The 26,531-nt window shown below is 45.6% G+C and overlaps 1 protein-coding gene across 5 annotated transcripts in view; it reads left to right on the top strand.

Annotated features, from left to right (window-relative positions):
- Window positions 1-26,531, top strand: part of Mcc (MCC, WNT signaling pathway regulator) — a 279,416-nt gene that overhangs the window by 185,969 nt on the left and 66,916 nt on the right. For all 5 annotated transcript variants that reach the window (XM_026783515.1, XM_026783513.1, XM_026783516.1 and 2 more), the window contains exons 3-4: window positions 7,051-7,193; window positions 18,017-18,159. In XM_026783515.1, coding sequence (XP_026639316.1) covers window positions 7,069-7,193; window positions 18,017-18,159 — 268 coding nt within the window. In that variant the 5' untranslated portion in view covers window positions 7,051-7,068. The remainder of the gene's footprint in view (window positions 1-7,050; window positions 7,194-18,016; window positions 18,160-26,531) is intronic.

Genomic DNA, 26,531 nt, shown 5'->3' with positions numbered 1-26,531 from the left:
AGAGGAAGACTGGTTGGTCTTCAGGTTGGTCTTAGGCTTGGTCAGCAACCTTTGTGCTAAAGTGAAGACAGCCAGGCAGACAAACCTGCTCCATACCCAAAGTCAGATGAGCTGTTGAGCAAGGCCACTAGTGCTGCTTTCTTGTTCCATGATTCTCTGCGTGACATTTTTTTGGTTTTGGTTTTTGCAAGTAAATAAAAATTTTACATAAGTACTACCCCTTTGGTTGCAAAAGAATAGCAACATTAGGGTATTTCCAGTGATTTCTGGTGAATTGAAACTTTCTAAATGCCTCGTCAGAGCAAGTTCTTTGAAACCCAAAGTGCTACTTTTGTGTTAAATAACAGTAAAATGGTATTAAATAACTGTCTTTTTTAACTTGTACTTATTCAAAGCCCATCACTTTGACAGTTATTACTGGTGAGATTCCACTCCCCATTTTCCTTCCTCCCTCCCTCCCTCCCTCCCTCTCTCCCTCCCTCCCTCCTTTTCTTTCTTCCGTTCTTCTCCCCCCACACACACTTTCACTCTCACACTCTTGCTCTGTCCCTGTGTGTGCATGTGTGCGTGTCTGTGTGTGTGCATGTTTGTATGTGTGCATGCAAGCAGGAGCTTTTAACCACTCTTCCGCCTCTCTAGCCTTTTTTTTCTCCCCAAAGAAAAACCGTACATGATTTCAACTTACAGCTCACAAGCCCTACAGTCTTAGGCCTTAAAGCATGACCATTATATTTATTAGAATTTATGTTTGAAAAGACAAAGCTGTTTGTTCAGGGCATAGTAAAAAGACAGTAGAAAACTTTCCGGTGCTTTATCCGGGTAGCTCAGCTCCTTTGGGGCTTATTTGTGTTTAAGCATTCTCACACAATAGCTCTTGGTGGCAGTTTTTACCCCATGATACTATCCACGTCCTAAGGTCAGTTTGTATTTGCGTTTGTACACCAGTCTTAAAAGTCACCTAGTGCACACTTCACTAGAGAGGAGCCTTCCAAAATATAACAATAAACAAACAAACAAAACAAATAAACAAACCCCCTAAGATCTAGAAAGGAGAATGTAAGCAAATGTCAGCCTAGCTATCCTGATCTTCTTACAGAGATGGATTGATCTAGAAAAGCTGAATACAATGAGCTGGTAGTGCTCTCCTCTCTTGATGCATGCCTGGTAAATGATGCAGGTTAAAAAAAAGAGTCCTCTCAACCTCTTGAAGAGCACATGCGCATGCAATTTGTTCTGGGCCTGGAGGAAGTTTTACCATTTCCAAATATTATCGTTCCATGATCAAACAAAATTATAAACAATAAGTGATGTTTACATTCGTTGGGGATCACCTGAAGAGATCCAGTATCTGTCCAATCATTACTGATAACACTGGAATTGGTTGAATAAAATTAGGTTTCCTGAATTAGGACTGTGCGATCGATCCTAAATGGAATTTTAGAAATAGTCCTCAGATGAAAGAGAAATGCTGAGTCAGGAGACAACACCATAAAGATAGGGAAGATAATACTTGTATTAATTTTCCGCTGCTATATAGCAGACTACTGCAAGCATAGTACAAGGGCCACATCCCTGCTCTTCCAAACTGCGCAGGTGCACAGACCGGCACGTACTCAGGTACCCACGTTCCCATCAGCAGGGGATGAGGCACTTCCGGTCTCCAAGTTCTCTGTCTTTGGAAAGCCACACTGGCTTTCAGGAGAGAAAACATACAGTTCCAACGAACTGGAGTCGAGAGAGTGTTTCCTTTCATGAGCTTTCATTTATTTATTTTCCTGAGTTGAAGATGTAGTTGCGGGCGTTTTCTTTGTTAGCTCCCCGTCTTTCTTCTTCGGGAATAGCATTCCGTGGTGGCCTGATGACTGCCGCAGTGCCGGCTCCGGCTCCTCCGTGGCATTCGATTTGTCTCCCCTTTGCTGACTTGCCCTCCCCACCTCTTCCTCTAAGGAGAGCTGTGGCAGAGCTTAGGATCGGAATTGGAATGCCCTGAGTGCTATTAGTTGTGACCAGCCTAGTGTGACCCTGAGAAGGTAACATCACATCTTGCCATATTTTAAGCGCGAGAGGTGCTGACCCCCTCTCCAGGATGGCAAATAGGGTTAACACATTAATGACGGCATTGTGTTTCTCAAGAAGCAGGTTCATAAGTCTCTCAGGTCTGACAGCAGAGACGAATTCGATGATTAAACCTCAGTGGCCTCTGTGGAGTAAGCTAAAACCCAGGAAGAACGTTAGCCAAATCATAAAGCCCCTCTGTGCCACCACACTGCGCGGGCATTTCCCACAAGCCTCACAGTCCCAGACAGGTCTCCAGGCTTTATTTGGAGCTGTACCGCTAACAGAGATGTGCTCAGCAGTTGAAATGATGCTTTTGCTTGTTTTTATTTCATTTTTACCATGTTTTTGTTTGCATATGTGTATGTGTTTGTATACACGTATGCCACCGTGTACGTGTGGAGGCCAGAGGAAGCCTTGCAGGACTTGGTTCTCTCCTTCCATCCATGGCTCCCAGGGATGGAGTGCCAATACTCGGGTTTAGCCACAAACACCTTTCCTCTTTGGACCACCTCGATGTCCCTGGTGTTTGTTTATATTAAACGTTATTTTACGTAAGCAGCTTCAGCAGTTTGTATGGCTAGATACAGGGGTTTACAGGGGGTTCCATTCTCCCCCATCACGACAGTGTTAAGGCCTTAGAAATAGGATATGTATTAAGTGCCAGGTTAAAAAAAAAAGTCTAGGAAAAACAAAACACTCTGATATTTACCAAACAGAGAAAGCCTGTAGCTACAGGGAAAAGCTGGACTCCCAGGAATATTGACCTCTAGAAACGCGTGGGCCAGGCGCCACAGCCACAGGCTTTCTGGCTTTGCTACACTGGTCACATCAGTCAGAAATTGAATTTAGAAATAGGAGGGAGAGCCAGAGATGCAATTACTGCAATAAAGGAAAAAAAAGCAGAGGCACGCTGTTTCAAGCTTATTCCTTGCCTTTTTCATTGGAAACGTAACAGGCATTTGTGTACAGTGAAGCAAAGAAAACAATAATAACCAGAAGGTAGAGGTGCCATGAGAAACTCTGGTCACGCCTAGCTCCGCCTAAATAAGTAATCACTGAATGATTGACAGGTAGCTGGAGCTGCTGGCGTTCCCCGGTTTCACACACTGTGCACACTTGGGTGCTTTTGTCCTCTTTAGGGTGAGGATGGAGATGTCTTGGTTTTCTAGCTCTTGTTTGGCACAGTCAGACATAGCATTTCCTGGTATTTGTTGGTGAGCATAAGAAGCTTGGAGAGGAAGAAGGACGAAGGTTTTGGATATCATCAGGTGACTCAAACAGAATTAGAAGTTTGTTTGTTTGTATTAACGGTTTTTAATGTTACCTAGGTTACAGTAAATAAAACCGTCATTTCATATTGAGTCTGTTCTCCCATGTACAAAATGATTTGATCAGTTAGGTTATGTAGTAATCGCAAGCAATTCCAGATGTCAAATACCTTACTAGGAGCTCATGGAGGGGTGTGTGTGTGTGTGTGTGTGTGTGTGTGTGTGTGTGTGTGTGTGTGTGTGTATGCGCGCGTGCATGTGTGTGCACTTCCTTACCTAGACCCAAGTTGTTTATCTCATCTGGAATGTCGCTATCTAGTCACCATGACCCAGAGAAGGACATGTGGTAAATCCTGCAAGAGTTCTTAATGACAAAACGGCATGTAATCACTCATCGCATTGGCTAAAACGAGTTACAGGGCATCTCTTAGCTTCAAGGAGGAGGAGAAGTACAGCCGCATTCTGTGCAGGGGAGGCAACAACACACAGAGTGTTGGCGAAGGCCCTGCTGACCGCCTCAGTAGGGTTGCCAATGTTTATCTTCCAGGTGGAGTCCCTCGTACACTAACTGTGGGAGAGACAGAGACACTGTTTGAAAGAGGATTGTGTGAACCGATTTATGGAAGATCCGAGTGGATCTTTCAGCATTCTAAAAATAGTTAAATGAATAACTGAAACATTTAAAAAAATAGGTTTGAAACTTGTTTTTCAAACAAATAAAAATGAATGTACAGTGTAACAAAGCTTGTTGGGGCATAGCAAAAAAACAATGTTAAAAGGACCGCTTATGACAATTTAAAAAGAGAAATCTCAAACCTCTCACTGTATCTCAGGATGCTCTAAAAGCCAGAACAAACTAAACCTAAAATTAGTAGAAGGGAAGAAAGGAAGATCAAACCAGAAAGAAATGAAACCGAACCCAAGAAGACACCAAGGGCTCTAGAAACAAAGAGTTGGCTCTCGAAGGCTAAAGCAGACCCTTGGCTAGACTAAGAAATAAAAAGGAAAACAAAATCAGAGATAAAACAGAGACTGCATCTATGTGTTTTCGCTGGTAATCAATTACTGTAGATTATCGTTAACAACTGAGTGATTTAACACCTAGAAGATTCCCCAATGCCAGCGCTGCACAGGGACTGAAGCACCAGGCTCCTCCCTTTTCTCCCCACCTACTTGAGTTGTGTTTCTCATTCTCCAAAAAACCCCAGGATTCCTTGATTATAGTGGTCACAGTCCTCTTCAAAGTGCCTGTCCCAGTTCCTTCCCCCGTGGCCCCAGGTCATCTCTTAGACATTTGGGGCAACCCAGAGATGTCTGATACCTGTGAAAGGAAGCGCTAAATTGAAGCCGCTTCCTAGTGCTTTAGGAAAAGCATACTTACGGGGAAAATGGAGGGAAGCAAGCCAAGCGTCTTTGCCCTCAGCTAAAAGGGTTGTTTCCCCTGCCTGTGCTCCCTTTAGCTGCAGGTGCTGTCCCTGACCGAGATCAAGCTTCTTGTAGTTTCTCACTCCTGCGCACCCCTCCAGACAGATTCTTCAGCTGGAACCAGGGGCAAAGGTGCCTCAGCATCACGTGTCTTGCTCTCCCTCTCCATCTGGTGTCTCCTAAACCCAGCCATCCCCGCAGGATAGGGTGGGCCAGAACAGACTGCAGGGACGCCTGTGCTGGCTTTGAAGCCACCTTTCTGCCCTTTCCTCATCTAAACACCGAATCTCCCTTAAGTGTAGACCCTGGACAGGCTGGGTGGTGGGAGTGGCCTGTCCTTCCGAAGAAGAGAAGCAAGAAAGAGGGAAGGAAGATGGGAGCGTGGAAGCTCATTGTGTGTGTGTGTGTGTGTGTGTGTGTGTGCGCGCGCGTGCACGTACATGTATGTATGTGTATGTGTGTGTGTGTGTGTGTGTATGAAGCACCACACAGACCTGTGTCTAGTGGACTGAGTGTTAAAAGCCAGCGCAGCCATGGCAGAGTCCAGAGCACAGACTGGCATTGCCGTTATTTTCAGTTTGATCTTCACAGGAGTGTGTAGTCTGTAGGAGCTTAAAGACTACACACTCTGCTTGGGGGTGGGAATAAAGAGCAGCCGCAAGAGCTCGCGATGCCCCTTGGGAACGGGGTGGGGGGGGACATGTAGATGTCTCAGAGAAAGACAGAGGCTGCTGATTTAGTCACCAAAGCTCGTGACATACTATTTTGTGGACTCCTCTTACCTCTAAAGAGTAATGAATTGTGAATGAACAAGTCCTAAAATGCACCGAAGGAGGCTGGAAAGCTTCCGCTTAGGCGTGGCTCTCTTAGGTGCCAAGGATTAAGGCCAGGGCCTCATCTTTACTAAACAGTGTGCTGCACCAATAAACCATGTCTCCAGCCCCTTAGAAGTGGCCTTGCTCTTACTTCTGGACCCGCTGACTCCAGAGGCTTCACTGTGTGTGGAGGTTATTTGGTGTGGAGGTTAGCACCGGGCACAGTAGTTGGCATCAGTGTTCTTCTGCAGGCAGCTCTCCTAAGAAGGTTGTTTATAGAGCATTCAAAAATCTTGCTTGCCTGATACTTGTTTCCAGAGTCCAGCAGGTCCCCAGGTGCCCGCCCTGGGTGATGCCATTGGAAAGGTGGCAGGTTGAGGGAAGGGGAGGACGCCCGTCCACGGTAGTGGGTAAGAAGCCTCCTTACCCCTTCCCTGTCACAGGCCTGAAGAGGCACACCTGCAGAGCTGGCTGAAGAGCACATATGGCTGTCGGCATTCGGAAAACCTGGTTGAAAGTGAAATTAAAATTTCCCTGCTGGACAGGAAATTAATAACCGCCGAGTGTAGCAGACAAGGCCAAAGCTAGGCCACTTGTTCCATCACCTCCTATGTTCCGTTGTTATGTAAATGAGATCAGCTGCCACTGCCTAGAGGGAATTGAGGGGGGTAGAGAGAAATCGTGGGGGACGGGTTCCTTATGGTTTAAATTCCCTCTGCAAAAGTGTTTCCAATAGCACGCACTTCTTCACTCCAGCAGTGCCTAGGCACAGGGAAGCTTCCAGGCCTCTCTGGTCATTATTTCTATAAAGTAGCCTTCGTGGCTGTGAAGCATCACCACTGACTCATTTCATAACACTTCCAGATCACCCACAGTGAGCTGGGGCATATGCCACCAGGGTGGGGGAGGGAGCAAGGGCTGAATAATGGAATATCTAGTGTCTGCCTTCTGGGAGTTTACAGTTTGGAAGAGGAAGATATTGGATATGATAGCATAAATGAGTCCCCCACCCCCACCAAAACACCCGTTTATACCACTGAGTGTTTGGGGTAGGAAAGTAGCTGAAGCTCACTATGGGAAAGGAAGCAGATTGGTGGAAGGAACTGAAGGACAGCTCTTCAAGGTTGGAGGTTGTGGATGAACCAGCTCTGCCAATGTAGGTGTGTTACTTAGGAGCATTTACTCAAGATTCAGAATCTGGTGGCCTCGTGTCTTTTTCTTGGTGAGGAGCCAGCAGGGACTCTGAAGAGGGAGAGGCAGAATGAAAGGGTATTAGAAAGGCAAGATCCTCCATCGCCTCCCGGAGGGATTGTAAATTTTAACTGGGGCTACAAGAGTTAATCTGGGGCTGGAGCAGGTGAGTGCCTTATTTGGGGAATACCAGTCTTGAAAGCAATGGCTCGAAGCTGTGAAATCATTCTGCAAATTGTACGTCAACACATCCACATGTCCGTCTTCTGTCTGTCCTGTGTTCTCGGTCCTAGTGTGAGCAGTCCCACCTCATGAGAGAGCATGAAGATGTCCAGGAGCGCACAACCCTTCGCTATGAGGAGCGTATCACGGAACTGCACAGCATCATTGCAGAGCTCAACAAGAAGATAGACCGTCTGCAAGGCACCACCATCAGGTAGAGCTGCTCCGTCTAGCCTGTGTCCTTGGCGTGCTGGAGCTGAAGCAGCCCCTGAGTCGCCAGCCAGTCATCTTCATCCCTGTTGCCCCCTGCTGATTCCGATCCCCACAACCATCCCAGTCAGTAGACAGGATGCGGGTTGTGACTCTCAGTTTACGGCTAAGGGTATAGAATCAGCAAGCGGGTAAAACGCTTTATTAATGAGTCCTAGGTGGTGCCACCCTGTCCTGAAAGAACAGTCTGATGTCCTACTGCCTCCCCTGTTCACCAGGTCTCCCCCAGACTTCCTGCCTCCTTTAGTGCTGCTGAGACTCATGGGTGTGGCTTACAGCTAAGGTCATATGACATTCTAGATAATCTGTTAATATTCTGAGATTGTCCCAAGTTGTGTATCAGTGGGAACACATCATCTTAGCAGATTTCTAAGGCAAGGCTTGACGCATCGCTCCCCTGGGAAGAGAAACAAGACCCATCAGTTTACTGGTGAGAAAGTCAGGTGCAAAAAGATTGCCGCGGGAGAGCAGTTATGTTCAGTAGAGAGCAGAGGCGGAGCTGGAGCCCAGAGACTCAGTTTTGGTTAGTTTTCTTTCCCTGAAGATGCCCATCAGGGACTCTGCCTCCCTGGCTTACCGGTCCATTTGGCTCCTGAGTCTGCAGCACGCAATGCTCATTTTCCTACATCTGCCCTCTGGTTCAGGGAGACTTGTGGAGGAGCTCACTCGGGTGAGCAGGGAGCATCCCTGTGCAGAGAGGGAAGCCCTCGGTACCTACGTTTCTGGACAAAGGCTGCTTTGTTCACAGCATTCGCAGAAGCCATAATTGAAAGAATCTCAGAGGCAGCTGCTCTGAATTCTCCCTGGAGAAGTTCTGGCTCATAAGAGACTTTGGACGGATTTTGTTCCAACTCTGAGAGTCGCCGTAATGATGGGGCTTCTTGGTGAGGGTGCCGGTGGGCATCTGTTTTCTGGGCAAAATCATGGAAATTTTTACACTGACTTGGAACCACACAATAAATTTCATATTCTAATTTAGAACCTTAAGGTTTTAAAATTGTATCCTGGTCTACAGAGTGATTGTGGGTTGGAAATGCATGAGCAAAGAGAAGAGTTTTAGCCTGAAGATGTGATTATAGTAGATTTCGAAGCGCCTGAGAGAGAACACTGGCAAATTAGTGATTTCCATTAAAAATGAGTTACACTTTTTAAAACTTGAGAAGGTGAATGGGTGTGGTAAGTTGTGAAATAAGTAAACACATGGCAAGGGGACAACTCAGTCTTAAGATGTTTAAATTGGATATAATGGCCTGACTGTTTTGCTTGAATATTCTGTGAGCTACTTTGACCCATAAACATGTATTTGTGCCTCTGATTTAAAGGGAGATTGTATCTGTGCAGATGGCACGATTACCCACTACCTGTATTTGTTATATAAATAAACTAGCTCCTCCTTGAAGGGACTCCCAGCCGGGTTGTCACATGTGCTATGTGGGCCAGGGAGCCAAGATTCTTCCTGGCCTCTGAACTCCAGAGGCCAAGGTGTGGCCCCAGCTCCTGCACTCCAGAAATTATATCTGTCCTCTACCCCTGACACGCCGTGGCAACCCCAGCTCAGGAATAAAACACCGTGGATGGCTTTCTAACTGCTGTGACATATCTCAGGTTCTGTCTGTATCCTTTTTCTGATAGCCAAGGTTAAAGAGGCAAAGTACAAGGAGCGGAGGCTGGAGAGATGGCTCAGCGGTTAAGAGCACTGGCTGCTCTTCCAAAGGTCCTGAGTTCAATTCCCAGCAACCACAGTGGCTCACAATCATCTGTAGTGGGATCTAGTGTCCCCCTTCTGGCTTAAAGTCATACATACATGCAGATGGAGTATTCATACATGAAATAAATTTTAAAAATAAATAAAAACTGGTAGTGAATGGGTTGTATATGTCTTCATCCTCATATGACTTTGAATTCTCTCCCTAGTTATGCACCTAAAAACCCACACCAGAGATGTCTGCTTTTCCTCCTTGCGGCACCGAGCTCTCCTAGCTGACAAGTGTTTAGGGAGCGTGAATCTAGTAGAATATAATAGCGGGACCACAGTTAGCCATGTGGCCCTTTTCAGTACCCATGCTCTTAGAAGCAGAGAATAGTCTTGGTGTCTGTGTGTCACAAAGGAACACGTGAACAAAGCAAAAGCAGCTGAGGGAGGCAGCTATTTTCACAAAAAGATGCATCATAACCCAAGCGGGGTGGGCAAGCATGCGGGGCAAGAAATGCACTTGAGTTTTCTTCCAGTGCACGTGCTAGCTGTCTTCCCCTATTGTTTGAGATCTGACCTCACGCTCTTTCAATATTGCCCAGTTTTACGGTATTCAAAGCGAAGCAGGTGAAGGAAGGGAGGAAGCAGTAGGTACACGAGTTTTACTGAGTGATGGTATTGAAACATTTGCATAAGTGCCTATAAGGGAAGAGATACAAAGATTTGCATACAAATCTTACAAGGTAGGAGACATAGGAAAAGTTGAATCCCTTGCAGTAGACAGGCTTTATGCTGTTTGACAGAAAAGACTAGCTGTTCCTTAGAATGCCTTTGAACTACAAAGAAAAAATAGTTATCGTACTGGCTGGAGTGACAGGGGAGACATGGGCGTCCACAATGCCATATAAGGTAGTAAGGACTGCATTTGAAACCTGGAATCCGCTAGACTACTGCCTAGAGATTGTGAGAAGTTAAGAGTTAATAGATCAGAGAGAGCTAATACAGGGGTTTTCAACTACTTTATTAGGTAAAATACTAATTCTGGGCTTGAGAGGGGACTTGGTGGTTAAAGGCACTTTTGCTCTTGCAGAGCGAATGAGTCTAATCCCTAGAATCTATCTGGTTGTTCGGAGCCCCAGTAACTCTAGTTTGGGGAGTCTGGTACCTGTTTTTGGTCTCCTTGGGCACCAGACACATACCACATGGTACATGTACATACAGGCGAAACACTCATGCACATAAAATAAATCTTCTAAAAAAAGAAAGAAAGAACTAAATCTCACTAAGAGAGGTGCTGCCCAAACCAGAAGAAACATATTTCAAAGTAGAAAAAAAAAAAAGAAGTTTTAATAATGACAACTCCAGCCTTATAACCAGTAGAGAAGATAGCTAAAGTTGATGTATTTTTCCAGTTCTGTGTAGTAACATTTTGTTTCTCCTCTTGGTTTCCTTCTACTTGTATGCAGTGAATTGGTGAAACTTGTAGTGTGGTTACTAGGTTTCATAATGTTTAGTCAGGTTTGCCATTGGCTCGAGGAGGTCTCCCGACAGAAGTTGCTATAGCTGATAATGTCGTAGGTCTCCCAGATTATGGAGCAGCTGAACTCATTCCATTGACCAGAGGGACAAGTACAGAAGGTTGAAGCTTTTGCTGTTGTGGTTGAGAAGTTTAACTGATCAGGAAGACTCATTGGATGGTTACTGAGCAGTCATTGGGTGCAGACGGTTAATGGCTGTCTTCTGGCCCAAGTACTACCTTCTGTTCTTCCTTTATTTCCACAAATCAAAGGCATTCTGAGCCCCGCGGTTACTCCAGACCCCCTCCCTGCTGTGTTCTGGATAATTTCAGTCTGGTGACAAAAGGGTCTGGGAGGAAGTAGAGGCCTTAGCCATTCCCACGAGGCTGTGAGAGTGGCAGCAGGCATGCAGTGTAGATGCAAGGGTCTGCCTTGACTGGCCAGACACACAGTTCTGGGCCAGTATGGAGCAGCAGCAACAGGTGCCTGATTTCTTGGGGCCCAGAGCTGGGGTGACAAACTCGACAGCTCCTAGTGGCCTCCACTCACCCACCTCTGTTTTCTCCATTCTTCCACCAGCTTCGCAAGCACAGACCTGCCTGGGTGCGATGCTGCCTGTTTGAACCTTTTAATACGGGGTGTTTTCCTAACCGATCCCTGCCAAATGCACCCGAAATCTCATCTCCCAGAGACGAGCCCTGAACGTTTTGTGTATATGTCCTTAAAATTTTTCTATGGACTCTCTTAAACATATTGGATCATGCACCACACCGCACAAATGGCTTTGTAATAATATTTGCCTTTTCGCTTCACAGTATATTATGTGGGCCTTTTTTAAAGATGTTTGACTTGTGGAGATTTTATAATGGGCTCGAAAATATGAAAAAGAATACATGACCATAGAGGACTTTGGATCCAAAAAGAAAAGGAATGATGTCTAAGCAAACTGAATGTGAGATCTTTTCTTTTTCATAAGCAACTCTTGTAGTACCAACCTTTTGCTGCTAACTCTCACAGTTCATCCATGTTCTCTGCTTCCCATTTGCTCTAAGCTTCTGCTTTCTGCCTACGTGCCCCAGCAGTTTTACCCAAGCCCTGTTTTCTATAGACTGAAGTTGCCTTCTCTCATCATCGTCACTAGAGTGATGTGTGGAGAGGGGCCTGTGGAAGCTGATTGGGGTCAGATGAACTCATGAGGGTAGGGCTGTCATGGCGGGCTCTTCATGAAAAGAGAGGCCGGAGAGCTGCAATGTGTGACCGGGCCCCTCCTTTGCTGCCACGTGATGATACAACTAGAAGGCCACCATCTGCAAGCCAGGCAGAGGACCCTTCCGGAAATGGATCGTGCTAACAATGCTTTTAGGCTTTCCAGCCTTCAGAACCATGAGAAAACACATTTCTGTTGTTTAAGCCACCCAGTCTGTGGTATTCTGTTTTGGCAGCTTGAGTAGCATAAACTGCTAATGATTTCTCTCTTTGTCCCAAATCTCCTCTCCTCCCCTTCCTTCTCTTCCCCCTTCCCTCCAACCCTTTTCTCTTTTGCAATGCTGGAGATAGAACCCAGAGCCCCGCACATGCTATGCACATGGCTTTCCATGCCAGTCCACCAATATTTATTTGCTGATTTGCTCACTTATTTTGACATAGCATCTAGATAGATGGCTGTAGAGCCAAGCTGGTAATCTTACTTTGCTTTCTGTTGCTGTGATAAACATCAGAAACAACTCATGGAAGAAAAGTTTCATTTCATCTTACAATTTTGCCATCGAGGGGAACCCAAGGGAGGCACTCAAGGCAGGAGCTTGAGGCCGAAACCACAGAATGCTGCCGACTGGCTTGGTCATCCACCTGCCTTCTCCAGGCCCAGGCCCACTGACCTTGACAGTCACAGCTTGCCTCCAGCTTACGATCCTGCTGTTTTGGCCTCTCCTGGATAGGTGGCTCACCACGCTCAGCCACTAATGACTTTCTAAGTGAAAAATCTAAATCTCCTGTCTTGCTTCGGGTCCCTTTCTATAGCATGGGCCCCAAAGTCTCTTCCTTCTGGATGGTCTCCTTTATCATCGAAAACCTTGCCTGTCCTGAACCTTGTCCTCCTCTGGGAGTTCTGTCCTGAGCCTTGGATCACATGATGGGTCTCTCCAGCTGGCACCTTTCATTTTGAATGGCAGCACCCCAATTCACTCCCCATCTCTGTGATCTTTGCATCTGCTCTGAATGTCTCTACAGGAGGCCCCTCCCTTGGGAGCAAGGCAGTGTGTGATGGACCTGTCCCCTGCGATGCCATCTACCCTCTAGGATTTCAGGGCCGAGTCAGGATCTTGCCGTTCTTCCTGAGATCAGCCCACATGGCAACCATGTGCTGCATCTCAGACAGGGACCAAGGCCTCTCTATCTCCTGACAAAATGTGTTGTTCTGATTAACTAAGGCCTAGAAAACTAGATAAAACCCAGAGAGATCCTATTTCTTTCCCCCGTCTTCCTGTCTTCCTGTGTGGTGTACATACGCCCTGCTGAGGACTTTTCTTTCTCTGTGGCTCTTATAGCAAATCTTTTTTTTTTTTTTTAATTTTCGAGACAGGGTTTCTCTGTAGCTTTTTTGGTTCCTGCCCTGGAACTAGCTCTTCTAGACCAGGCTGGCCTGGAACTCACAGAGATCCACCTGCCTCTGCCTCCCGAGTGCTGGGATTAAAAGGCGTGCGCCACCACTGCCAGGATTTCAGCAAATCTTAAGATAAGAATGGAATAATTTTTTTTTCTGGGAAGTGGTGGTGCACACCCTTGGAGATAGGTGGATCTCTGTGAGTTCAAGGCCAGCCTCGTCTACAGAGCTAATTACAGGAGGACAGCCAGCACTACACAGAGAAACCCTGTCTCAAAAAACAAAACAATTCCCTCAAAGGAATATTGTATCTATGAACATTTATTTTGTTCGGTTGCTCACCTGAAAGCTCATAGACAAGCTTTGTTTTCCTTGCTTCCGAATGGGAAATAGGAGACAAAAGTCTAGAAAGCCACACTGTACACTGTATCCCAGTTCCTACCTCCCGCAATAGATTCTTTTAAGAGAATTCGGAGGAATACGTTTCTTTCCTGTATCAGCCATTTCAGGAAGGTCTGCCTGTCACTGCAGAAAGACAGAATGTGAAGCACCCAACGAATTGGAAAACCTGTCGGCTCAAGTGGGATGGGTCTAATGACTACAACTGCATGACAGCCACCAAAGCCCATGAGTGACCACCCAGGCCATCTTCCGATTTGTTTGAACCTCAGGGCAATGACGGATGTACATGAAGATCATTTGTGATGTCACATTTTACAGCATTCCTGAGTGCACAGAAACTCTAGCTCCTGGTCTAGTGCACATGAGAACTAGACTTTTGTCAGTGCTTCCCTTTTAAGACGAAATAATTTTACCCTGAAGCAAGATGATGCTTTAAGAGCAAGGAAAAACAAGTCCTTAGGCCACAGTGTAAGATGTTTTCACTGGAGCTAAACTGAGGGATTAGGCTGCACTGTAAAGCGGTTGCAGAATGTGTAAGTCACACCATGCATTCAAGCTGTGGATATCCTATTTTTAAAATACCAACTGTGGCTCTTCTGGCCTTTAGGAGTCTTCCATAGTGATTTTTCCACCACTGCTGGTCTTCATGTGTGTCTGCACATCCTGGAGCCGACCTCCCTAGGAGACTTTGTTTTAGTTACTCTTACAGCTGGGAGTAAGTGTTAACCATTACAAGTCTAAACAAAGTCCCTTGAAGTACGTCTCAGATGCTTCTGAGTGCACAGAGCTGAAGGCATTTAGACCCCTGGGACATGATCCTTCACAGCCCAAGGACCAACACTTGAGACTTGGTAATTCCATTTTAGGAACCATCCACTCCACAGATGACCGGTTTATCTAAACTTTTATTTTTGTGGCTAAACACAGTCACTTTGAGGAGTTTGTTCATATTTTTTTTATCCATAGAATTAACAGTAGGTTTGGGAGAGGAGACATCTCTGCCTCAAAGAAATAATCTGTGACAAGATTAGGAGTTACTGTTGAGGGAACCGGAAGGTGACTTGGTAAGTAAAAGCACTTACTGCACAAGCCGAAGACTGGGTTTGAATCCCAGCACCAATTAGAAAACAAACAAGCAAACAAACAAAAAAAAAACCTGGATGTGATCACTAATGGACCTGATTGCTGGGGCTTGTTGGTGAGTCCGGATTCATTGAGAGACTATGTGTCTAGACAGTAGGGTAAAGGATGCTCCTGGACTCCACATCCACATACCCATAAAGCAGACACCGCTTTCACATTACTATACACAGCAAAAACAAGAGGCCAGGGAAGGTACTTGGAGAGGCCCCTAATGGGTCCTCTGTGAGACACCTTCACTGGCAGTGACTCGAGGCTGCCCAGCAGCTTCCCCTGCACAACGCATGATCTAGTCTTGGGAAAGTTGCCCTGGACCAGCAGTCTTCAGACTCAGTCCGTTCTCTTGATGGACCTGGGGGCAGAGAAACTCCATCATCAGTCTGCACATACTAAATGGCATCTGGCCAAAGGATCATGAAGGAGTTTTTTTCTTTCTTTTCTGATCAAGGTTCAGACTTCCTTTCAGAACCTATGCTGGTGGGGTTGATGATGTCCTGTAAATCAGTAATTCTTCCTGTCTCTAGGGGAGGCCTGAGCTGCCTGTATCTTCTGTTGTTCAGGCCGAGTTTAACCTATTTCAGATCTCACAGCGTCACTGAACCTATCCTGATCTCTATCCTACCCCACCTCTCGTCATTACTGTTTATGCGTGTCGTTTCACTCTAGAATTCTTCAGATTGCTATTGGAGAGACTTCACCAGGATTCAGGCGTTCTTACCTTAGCCCCTTCCTGTCAGGACGTTCCAGCTGTTATGTTTCTATGCAAGATGGTGGTAATATTCACTCCTATGCCATGCCTCTCCAAACTTCCTTTGTCATAATTTTATTTCTACCACCTATGTTTTTTTTCCTCTTCTAATATCATAAATTCTCTTTGGTGACAGACAGCTCTACTAAAATCCTTGCTCTTAGCCATGCTCCATGCCTCACAGCTCGGAGTTTGTGCACATGCTTTTTCTGTCTCACAACCTGGAGACAGCCCTCCCGTGTCCGCTCCTGTGTCACTCACAGCACTTTTTCGGTTTGAATTGGTTGAGGATATGTTTATCTCCTGAAAGATGGAATCTGCCCAGTCATTGCTTTCCTGTGTTCTTCTGGGTGCTCCAATGCCTTGAATGGGATCTTTAGTCTGCCGTTCATGACATGAAAACCCTCCAGCCCCTGGCGACATTACGAGTGTGATCTCATTCTCCTCCCCTCTCACTCCAGAGGGGGTATTTCAGGCATCATATTTTCCTCCTCACACCCTCTCCCTATTCAGTCCTTTATGAAGTTATTCCTGCTAATCCCTGGAAGTCATTTGATGCAAAGCAGACTTGGCAGGGACTATGTGTTCAGGCTCTGCCAGGCCAGTTTTCAATGCTGACGAAAGGAAGAGCTGATGTATCAGCTCACAACCAATTAACCTCCAGACCAAAGGTGACTAATAAGACGGGTGCCCTTAATTGTTTTCTTGCCTAAACCTAATTATTGGTGACTCCTGTAGATGTCTAACTAATTAGCATTCATAGCTTATTAACCCGTCTTTATTTTCACTTTCGCTCCATTCTAATCCATATTTTATAAAGCTGGGGGCTTTGTAACTCTTGAAAGTCTTTCTAGTTTTCTGAGTGGTTTTCATAAACCCCTTATATAGCAGAGGTCATTTAGGAAACAGATAAATTCCCTAAGACAAAATTGCTTTTTTTGAGAGAGAACCAAGACCTTTAGAGAGATATTCTCATTTATCTATATATAGATGTATCTCCCCAGTTGCCTCCTCCCCAAGCTACTCACCATCTTGGTCTACACAAAACCCACAGCTATAGACTTTGTTCCCTCCATCGCCTCACCGATTGCTGGCAGCTTCAAATAAGCGTTAGACTGGGAAATTTCTTCTCCGCTCAGCTTTCTTCATTGATGACGTCTCCCTCAGACTAGAATGACACTAGTGAGTTCTCTGTGCCCACACTGAAATCCCCGATGATGTAGTTTTGGGGATCACTTATAAAAATAGATGCTTCCGAGAGAGTTCTGTTCTTTTCTTTTTGTCTGTGTGTGATGGCCTGTGGCATGTGTGACGGTGGTAACTGGAGGAGCCACGGAGGCAGGCATGTTGAGATGCGTATTCTAGGTAGAAGCTTTCCTGCTTGTTAATGTCATAACTCAGAGGTTAACTAACCACAAAGGGCTGGATGAGATCAGGGGAACACATGGGAATGAAGCAGTTGTGTTTCAGTGTTGTCTTCCATCTGTAATTGCAAGTCAGAAATCTAGGAAACATGCTGTGGGGTAGTGCTCTTGTACACTGTAAAGATTTGTCACTCGGAGCCGGGCGGTGGTGGCGCACGCCTTTAATCCCAGCACTCGGGAGGCAGAGGCAGGTGGATCTCTGTGAGTTCGAGACCAGCCTGGTCTACAGAGCTAGTTCCAGGACAGGCTCCAAAGCCACAGAGAAACCCTGTCTCGAAAAACCAAAAAAAAAAAAAAAAAAAAAGATTTGTTTTTCACTCATATTAGTTTAATGAAACACTGATTGGCCAGTAGCCAGGCAGGAAGTATAGGCAAGGTGACCAGACTAAGAGAATTCTGGGACGAGGAAAGGTAAAGAGTCAGTTGCCACCCAGACACTGAGGAAGTAAGATGAGAATGCCTTACTGAGAAAAGGTAGCCAGCCACATGGCTAGACATAGACAAGAATTAAGGGTTAATTAAAATTGTAAGAGCTAGTTAAGAATAAGCCTGAGCTAACAGGCCAAACAGTCTGTAATTAATCTAAGTCTCTGTGTGTTTATTTGGGACTGAATGGCTATGGAATAGGGCAGGACAGAAACTTCCATCTACAGAAACAGGGCACTGGATGGGATTTCTTCTTCCATAAATCCCTCTCACCCTTTTATTTTGGGGAATGCAACTGTGGCACTTCTTAAAGATGCTAGTCTGTCCACCCAGAGATCTAGGCGAACTGGACGTAGGAAGTTTCTCAATAGCTCCAACTTATCAAGTTCTTGGAAGGACGTTCCCACTGGGACCTCCAGATGAAGGTGTGGAATTCGCAGTTTGTCATCTTCCTCATTGTTTTGTTCAGTGTAGCCTCAATGTTAGTAAACTTTGTTCTTTCTTACCTCATAATTTGAGTGGGATGAAGAAGTCTAACCTCTTCACAAAATCTTTCAAGGGAAATACTTCTCATAGACTGATGCGTAAATCTTGTTGAGAACATAACTGTGGATGCACAAGGAACATTGAAGTTTCACGCACTATATAATTTTAGATATGACCATCTGTGAGGCCTGAAAGGGATCCCAGTACCTGCAGTCTGGATAAGACAACTGTTTTCTTTAGAAATGTCTTTGTTTCTTCCTTACGATATCTTTTTCCAAGGACTCACTGGACATCCTTTATCATTGGTGCCTGACTCTCCTTTCTTGCAGGGAGGAAGATGAATACTCAGAACTGCGGTCAGAGCTCAGCCAGAGTCAACAAGAGGTCAATGAGGATTCCAGAAGTATGGACCAAGACCAGACCTCTGTGTCCATCCCTGAAAACCAGTCCACTATGGTCACTGCTGACATGGGTGAGTCTTCCCAGGCCACATGTCAGCAGGACTTTGGCTTCTGGATTGCAAGAAGAACATTAGAAACACAAGGCAGCCTGAGTTAATATTTCATTACTCAAGGAGTTTGGAAAGTGGATGAAAACACATTCATTTTAATCCTGTGTTCACTGCCTTATTGGCCACAGTGAACTAGAGAGCTGAGTTCGCATTCTTTTTGATGGGAATATGATTCAAATGTGTGTCATTTTGGGTTGAAAATTCTGGAAGTGGGAACTGTGTTAAAAGACTGTTGCAGTATTCCTAGTCACGGTTCCTTCAGAGCTGCGAGAGAGGGAGTAGAAAGGATGGAACGGGTGGCGGAGCTTTGCAGAAGAAGCCAAGTGGGTTTCAGCAACTGTGGTGTAAGGAGGAGGGATCTACAATGTCTTCAACACATTGATCCAAATGACTAAGAGAATGAGTGTATTTCTTGGTGAGAAATTTGATTGAGAAACAAATTGAGAAATAGTTAATAATTATATTTGTACTCATAGAGAAATAGCCTAGTAGAGATGCACAGTATTTTAAACTGAAGGTCATGACCTATTACTGGGTTTGGGGATTAGATTTCTAAAGTCTTGCAGAAATGAAAGCAAGTAGGAAAGCAGTAGAGTTGGGTATTGTTGTTTCATGACCTTTGTTTACTGTATGCCAAATAGCATGAAAGTCAGAGCGGGAATGTTGTAAGCCGGTGGTTTGCTTTTTGCTTTGGAATGCCTGTTGGATTCTTGAGACAGACTGAGGTTGAGTATTTGCCATTGTCTGAGCCAAAGTGAGCTCTGTGATTGAATGGGTGCAAAGTCAGAAGAGTGAAACATTCTATGTCTTTGGAAATAGATATTCAGATATTCATGTGTAGTAAGAGGTGGAGGAAGAGCCAGAAGAAGGATGAAAGTATACTGTGTTTTCATGGAACTGGAAATTGAGTTGGAAAGCAATCGACTGTTTTTAATTGACTATTGCACATATGTTTAATTATACATTCATATAAGTGTTATAACATCATGAATCATGGTACCATGAGAATATCAGAGAAATTTGATTCAGTCTAAGGTTCTAGGAAGTTCTGGATCTTGGAAGTAGCATGTGTATTAAGATCCAGAGAATCCGTGTCAATTAAGCAGCTCAAGGAAGAGGTGAGGCAGTTTGGTGAGGATGGGGAATATATACAGGAAGGGAAGCATCATCGTGATGTGAAGATGAGGGCTGGAGAAGTAGGGAGGGGCCAGGTCATTCAGAATCTTGTGGAACATGTTGGAATCTATACTCCAAAGCATAAGAAGCTGCTAAAAGATTTAACAGTGTGGGGAGGCATGAGATTATCAGTTACACTGTAAATCACACCATAATGTGGAAAGCAAATCCATAGATCGAGTGTGTTGGGGAAACTAGTTAAGAAACCATTAGAAAAGTCTAGGCAGGCCAGATTGTTGCTAGAAATTGGATAATGACAGTTGAGATACAGAAAAGAAGATGGGTACAGAAAAATTGGGAAAGATTTGCTTAAGAACTGTGTTTTAGTTAGGGTTTCTATTGCTATGAAGGTACCATGATCATGGCAATTCTTTTTTAAAAATTTTTATTAATGTGTATTAGTGTTTTGCCTGCACATATATCTATATGAGGGTGTTGGGTATTCTAGAACTAGTGTTACAGACAGTTGCGAGCTGCCATGTGGGTGCTGGGAATTGAACCCTGTCCTCTGGAGAACACTCAGTGCTCTTAACTACTGAGCCGCCTCTCCAACCCCTTAAAGATTTGTTTGTTTGTTTATTATGTATATAGTGTTCTGTTTGCACGCATGCCTGCAGGCCAAGAAAGGGTGCCAGATCTCATTATAGATGGTTGTGAGCCTCTGTGTGGTTACAGGAATTAAACTCAGGACCTCTGGGAGAACAGCCAGTGCTCTTAACTACTGAGCCACCTCTCCAGTCATGGCAATTCTTATAAAGAAAAACATTTAATTGGGGTGGCTTGCTTACAGTTCAGAGGTCCAATCCATTTCCATCATGGTGGTGTGCAGGCAGCCATGGTACCAGGAGAAGTAACCAAGTAGCCTACATCTTGACTTGCAGGCAACAGAAAGTGGACTGACTGACTGAGCATGGCTTGAGCATATATGCGACCTCAAAGCCTTCCTCCACAGTGATACATTTTCTCCAACAAGACCATAACTATTCCAATAACATCACACCTCCTAATAGTGCCGTTCCCTTTGGGGGCCATTTTCTTTTGATCTACCACCAACTGGAAGCAGGATAAACGCAGATATGAAAGTGGATGTATCCTAAGATTCTGGTGTGCACAGTGCATGCATGCTGAGGCCATTCATCAATGTTGGAACATGGTGGGAAGGACCAGGTGATTTACCCTCAGATTTTTTTTAAAAATTATTTTGTAGAGAGAAGAGAGGCAGGTGGAGTGCATCTGCCTTTTGTGGGACATAAGTTGGGGTGTCTTGAGATACCTGGGCCACAGATATTTAAGAACACAGTAGATATTGAGATTAAGAAGTCAAGCAGAGTGTCTGGGATACAGAAAACTCTTGGGGAGACATCAAGTTGTGACCGACACAGCAGAAGTTGATGTTCAGATAAGTGAAGTCAGCTGGAGACTGAGCCTCTGGGACCACAGCTGCTAGCGGCACGCAACAGGAGTCTGAGGCCGGGGTGCTCCTCTCTATTAGTTTCGGGGTAAATGATCATTCTTAGAATCCCCCAGAGTGTGAGTGCCATGCTGACTTTGTTGATGCAGTATTTTATTCCTTCTGATAAAACATTGAAATTGTAGATCATGTTGCTATCTGCCTGACTCGCCCATTAAACTCTGTTAGTCAGTGATGTGGTGTTTCATCTCCTAGTCTAGGGCCTGGTTTGTGGCCTATATTCAAAGATCCTATTGGAAAGATTGAATTATGCTATTGGCCTGTTTATCTGAAGATGCTGGAAGAAATCGAGGGCAGGTGCATCATGGTGTTAAGATCTGATGGGGAATTAGTGTTAAGCAGTCTGAAACACTGAGAGGGCCGTATAATGGATTTAGCTGCATCCATCACTGAGAGCTGTGTTTAAATGAGACCAGCTTACACTACACAACAGTGTGCACACCAGTGAAGATACAGCTTCAGGCTTAGCAGTTGGAAGATAAAATCTGAGGTCTGTGTTCAGCTCTTTGCTTTGTGCCTAGGCGCTCTCCCTCCCATGCATCTGAGCCCAGGGTTCAGACTTGATGTTGTCACTCACAGAGCCATCTGCCACCAGTCAACCCGTCAGGCAAAAGTCTCACAGGGCTAAGTTCAGATGAGCACTGTAATTGTCTCCACTCGCAGCCTCTTACTGTGCATTCTGGCTAGAGCCACAGGCAGTCAAGGCAGTTCAAACAGCCAGCGGTGTCTCTGTCACTGCAGAGGACCAGCCCTGCTCTCACCCTACATTGGCTTCTCTCAGATTGTATTTGATGGATTTAGTAGGTGACCCATCGTCTGACAAAGTCACATAATTAAGTTTGGGAAATGCAGGCACAAACCTACTTTAGCGGGCCTCTCTCCTGGGGCACGTCATGGAGCGCCTGACATGACATGGCATCTGTCGCACTGATTCCCCAAGGCAGGAGCTCACAGCTGTCCATCCGCATGGGGAGGCATCTCCATTTTCCCTCATCATTCATCTCGAATTCTTCCTCCCATCCTGTGCCTCACTTGGAAATGTGTGTGAATTGTACTGGCAGAGCCTTTCCTGGCAGTCCTGTGCTCGCGGGCGTATGGCCTCTGCCAAGGACAGCGTGCCTTCCCTGCTTGCGCAGGGGAATCTTTGGTCATCTTACAAACTTACTGTGTGCTCTGTTAGGTACCGGGGCAGGAAGGCAGAAGCTGCCATCAAATGGCTGCACTTCCACGTTCAAACCTCTTAAACCTGGGCCGACCTCCAGACTCCTCACCACAGGGTCCCACGAAGCCCGGAGCTCTCACCACCACACTCTGTGTCTGCTCCTCTCTGTTTGGCCCCCCGGCCTCATCACACTCCGGGTCTCCTACAGTCCCTTCAAGCCGACCAGATTCTGCCCTCCAGGGTGTGCGTGGACGGTCTCTTCTGGGGTGCCCCTTGCTACAGCACACATGTAGCGTTCTCCTTCGCTCCGGTTCCCTTCTCATGTCTGCAGAATCACTCCTCATGCCATCTCTCCCTTCCTAGCAGCTGGCACTGCCTGAGGAAAGGCCGTGTTTGCTTTTATGTCCTTGCATCTTGCCAGTCGCTGGCTCACATGAGAAAGCAGGCTGTATGGAGCGGGCATTTTGACGACCTTGTATGCCAATCTCATGATACCCAAGGACTCATCGAATATCCAAGTAGCAATGAATGCAATCCCTTGTCACAAGTCTTTGGAGGATGTGGATAGTTCGATAAAAAAGACCCACAGTCAGGGCAGGATCTGCAAGATGGGAGCCTGGGAGGAAACGTCACAGAAGCCTCGGCTGAGTGGATACTTGAGGATTAGATGGGAGTGGTGAGGTTGAGGAGGAGTCCAGTATGAGAGGACTCTCTGTTGAGCCCTTGAAGAAGGCAGGCACTTCTGGGACAGACAACTTGGCAGAGCTCATTAATCTTCAGCGTAGAATATAGTCAGTGTGTTTGTTGATTGCACCTGGCTGCCTGCCTCTTATTCCTTTGCCATTTTCCAATTAAATTGCTTCAATAGGGTAAAAAGCTTCCATATATAAACACCATTATAGGAAATCATTAAAAAGCATCCATTTCATTATGGTTGCTATATTTGTGAGCCTGCATTAGGAACTCAGAGGCTTCTTCAAGCTGGATTTTAGATGCACTTTGCTGCAGTGGTTTTTTTTTTTTTTTCTTTCTGGTTTACCAAAACAATAGCAGTAAGTCATCTGCTTGCTTCATCAAAAACCCATTTTCTTTTCTTTGCAATCAACACCTGTCAGAGCCTTGCCACCCCTCCTGGACAGTGACTGTTGAGCACTGTCCTAGGACCGGACGACTAAACAAGCAGCTTAGGCCTGGGCTCACCCCAGTCATCAAACGAAGGAGAAAGTTTCCAGCACGTGCACTTGGAAATGAGTTCTATTACTTCTTTCCAAATCTTGTCACACAGCTATTTTGAAACTAACAGTGACTAAACAGAACCAAGGTGGGAATCGTCATTTACATTTTTTCTTTTCTGTATCTAGTGACACGTTGGAATTTGCAGATGAATTTAGCAGCTTACACGCTTTGATATAGGCTCTGGGTCAAGTATTTCCATCCATTCCTTGTGATTGGTACTCGCTTTGGAAGGAGACCCAAGTATAGATGAGTTCGAGGAAGGCAAGCCACTTTTCCAAGCTAAGAGGTGGTTTTGTTGGTGCCATGTCTCTATAGACGGCCCTGCTCCAGCGTGCCTTGGACCGTTCGATGCCCACAGTTGCTCTTACAGAGAGCGCTGATGGGGGAATTATGGGAGCAGCTGCTTAATCACAGCACCTGGCCTGTGTTACGTTTGTAATTGAATGAGATTTTGTTGATCTCAGGATGGAAAGCAGCACTCACAAGCCAGATCACGCCGCTGTGGCCACAGGAAGGAGCCCGTGTATGCAGGGATGTGCGCGCGCATGCGCACTCTCATAGCATTACACATGTCTGAGTGGTGTTCTCTGCAGAAGCCTCTTCTACTCGCTTCAGTAATAGAACTACTGAGCCTTGCTGGAGTCATTGCTTGAAAAGAACGTCTCCCGTCTCCGACCGGATTGACCTTGTGTGAAGGCACTTCTGGCTTAGGGTCTGGAGGGCTCTTTTGAGTTCTAGTGAGAGACGGGTACATCGCTGGAACACATCGCAGCTCACGTTGGAATCCTTGCTTGTTGCTGTGATCAATCAGTGGTAGTTTCCCTTAGGAGGAGTCATTTTGGGAGGCCAGCCAAGGAGGAATTTGCACATAAAACCTGACTTTTTGGCACGGTTGTGACCGTGAAATATGTTGAATTTCGTGAAAGTCAGATTTTCCTGGCTGGCTGCTGATGAGGTCTAATGGCTTCAGAAAGAAAAAAAAAATGTTTAAACGTGTCAAGTGCAGGGGGGCCAGCACAAGGTCTTTTCCCAAGGCAGCCTTTACAACTATAAGGCAGCTCTGGAGAACCTTGCTTCCTGGGGTAGCTGGTCGCCTGCCTTTCCCTTCACGGTAGAGTCAGACAGTCTATAATGTGCTTGGAAGCTTTGAGAAGTCAGCTCCCAGAACGGCAGTGCTAGGCTGGTCTGCAATTGCAGTCTGATTAGTTGATATGACAAGGTTGAATCTTGCCTACCACATCTTCTTTTCAGTTATTATTTTAGGCAACTTAATTTCTCCCAGGAGGCTGGTGGTGAGTATCACCCTGAGGTCTGAGTTCTAAGTGTGGCTTTGAACACCAATTCAGTGGAAACCTTACCAAAGTGACCTTTTCCCCGGAGGCTAGAACCTGGTCAGTTAAAAACTGTGTTTAAGAGTTATCTCAGTGGTTAGGAACACTTTTTGTTCTTCTAGAGGACCCGTGCTCGATTTTCACCCACATGGTGGCTTACGACCATCTGTAAATCCATTTCTAAGGGGTCCAACACCCTCCTCTGACCTCTGCAGATACCAGGCATGCACTGTGGTACAGACGTACATGCAAAGCAAGACACCCATACACATACAATAAGAATAAACTAAAATAAAACTGTGTATAAATGTTAGCAGGGCTGAGTAACTGAAGTGGCCACCAGAAATCTTTCTAGACTTTTCCTTGAAGTAAATCCAATTGAAAGCAGGAAAGACTGTGACTCTGTTTTAGTGTGCTGTGTTTCTCTCACATGCTAATGGTCCGGTAAATTTTCAGCCTCCAGAAGAGACCTGGTTGTGGAATGGAAAGGCACTGATGATCTCCAAGGTTAACTCGGGACCGGCTCCCAGTGCTGTTGGGGTTATGAATTCCTCTTTTATTATAATAAGCATTCCTTGTTTTCTAAACACACCACATCTCCTAAGGTCGATTTATGTTTCCCTTCGTTGGAACTCATGACATATTTTGCCTTAAAACCAGACCAGGCTCTGAAAGCCTGTTTAGTCTATACTGGAAACAAAATCCAGGCCCTCGCTAGTATTCCCACTCCTTGAGCCATGGTGGGAAGATGATTGCTCTAAGAAAGTATTTTATATTGCTGATGCTTGGTGGCTAGAGCATGTGTGTGTATAACACACACACACACACACACACACACACACACACACACACACACTGAGCAGGGCGCTGGAGCTGCCATGGGTGACCAGTGTTGAGAAAGCACCCTTTGGACTGTGTTGGCATGGGAGTAGATGGTTGGGATTACAGAACTGCATGGGGGCCTGTGACCGTGGCAGAGGGCCTCACAGGCATAGTGAGGGGGTGTAGTTCATGTTTGATGTAGCTGACGTTTGATGATCTTTATGCCTTCATATTTACAACCACACTTGCTGTTTCACAGAAACAAACTGTCAGAAATCTAAAGACAGCAGCAAATATGCAAAAGAATTTCAGGCTGATAAAATATTGCTGAATCGGAGTGAAGATGTAGCCTCCTTCTCACTGAGAAATGAAACACAGAATTGAGATGTTGAGGGGATGGGAGTGGCTTGCTGTCCTCAGGACCCCCAGCCTGAATGTGCCTGCATCATGCCCCTTTGTCTGTGTCAGAGACACTTACTGGGGCCTTGCCCTACATTGAAGGGGGATCTTTGTGGCGGTATCTGTATGAAATCAAGACCTTTGAGTAGCTACACTATTTCAGCTTTCTTGTTTAGGATGCTGCCATACCCCAACCCCTTCCCAACATTTTATTTTGAGAGACTTCAGATCTCATAAAAATGGTCCAGCGAACGCCCATGAACTCTTGGTCTAGATTAACTATAGAGGGTTGTTAGTACTTGTTTAGATCACCCCAGCTGTCACACGAAGGCCTTTCGTTGTTTAATCCAGGTCCAGTCAAGGCTCACAGGCTGTGTTTGCTGATCGTATCTCTCACCACTCCCTCCTGGACTCTGGAACAAATTGCTGATATTTTGGAAACTAGTGCGATGCTATCTGGGCGGGGCGATTGCTTTCTAATTAGATTAGAAGTTAGGGTTTTGTTGTTGTTTTGCTGTGATTGCAAGAACATATGTGGGTGATGGTTGTTCCTCCATCATCTTTATGAAATCCCAAGAAGTCCCTAGTGTCAGCTCCATTTGTTGGTGGTGTCTTGATGTTTTAAAACTATGTTGAGGCCGGCGATGGTGGCGCATGCCTTTAATCCCAGCACTCGGGAGGCAGAGGCAGGCGGATCTCTGTGAGTTCGAGACCAGCCTGGTCTACAGAGCTAGTT

Source organism: Microtus ochrogaster, chromosome 18 (genome assembly GCF_000317375.1).
Source record: "Microtus ochrogaster isolate Prairie Vole_2 chromosome 18, MicOch1.0, whole genome shotgun sequence".
Lineage (NCBI taxonomy): Eukaryota > Metazoa > Chordata > Mammalia > Rodentia > Cricetidae > Microtus > Microtus ochrogaster.
This window is presented reverse-complemented; position numbering and strand designations above follow the sequence as displayed.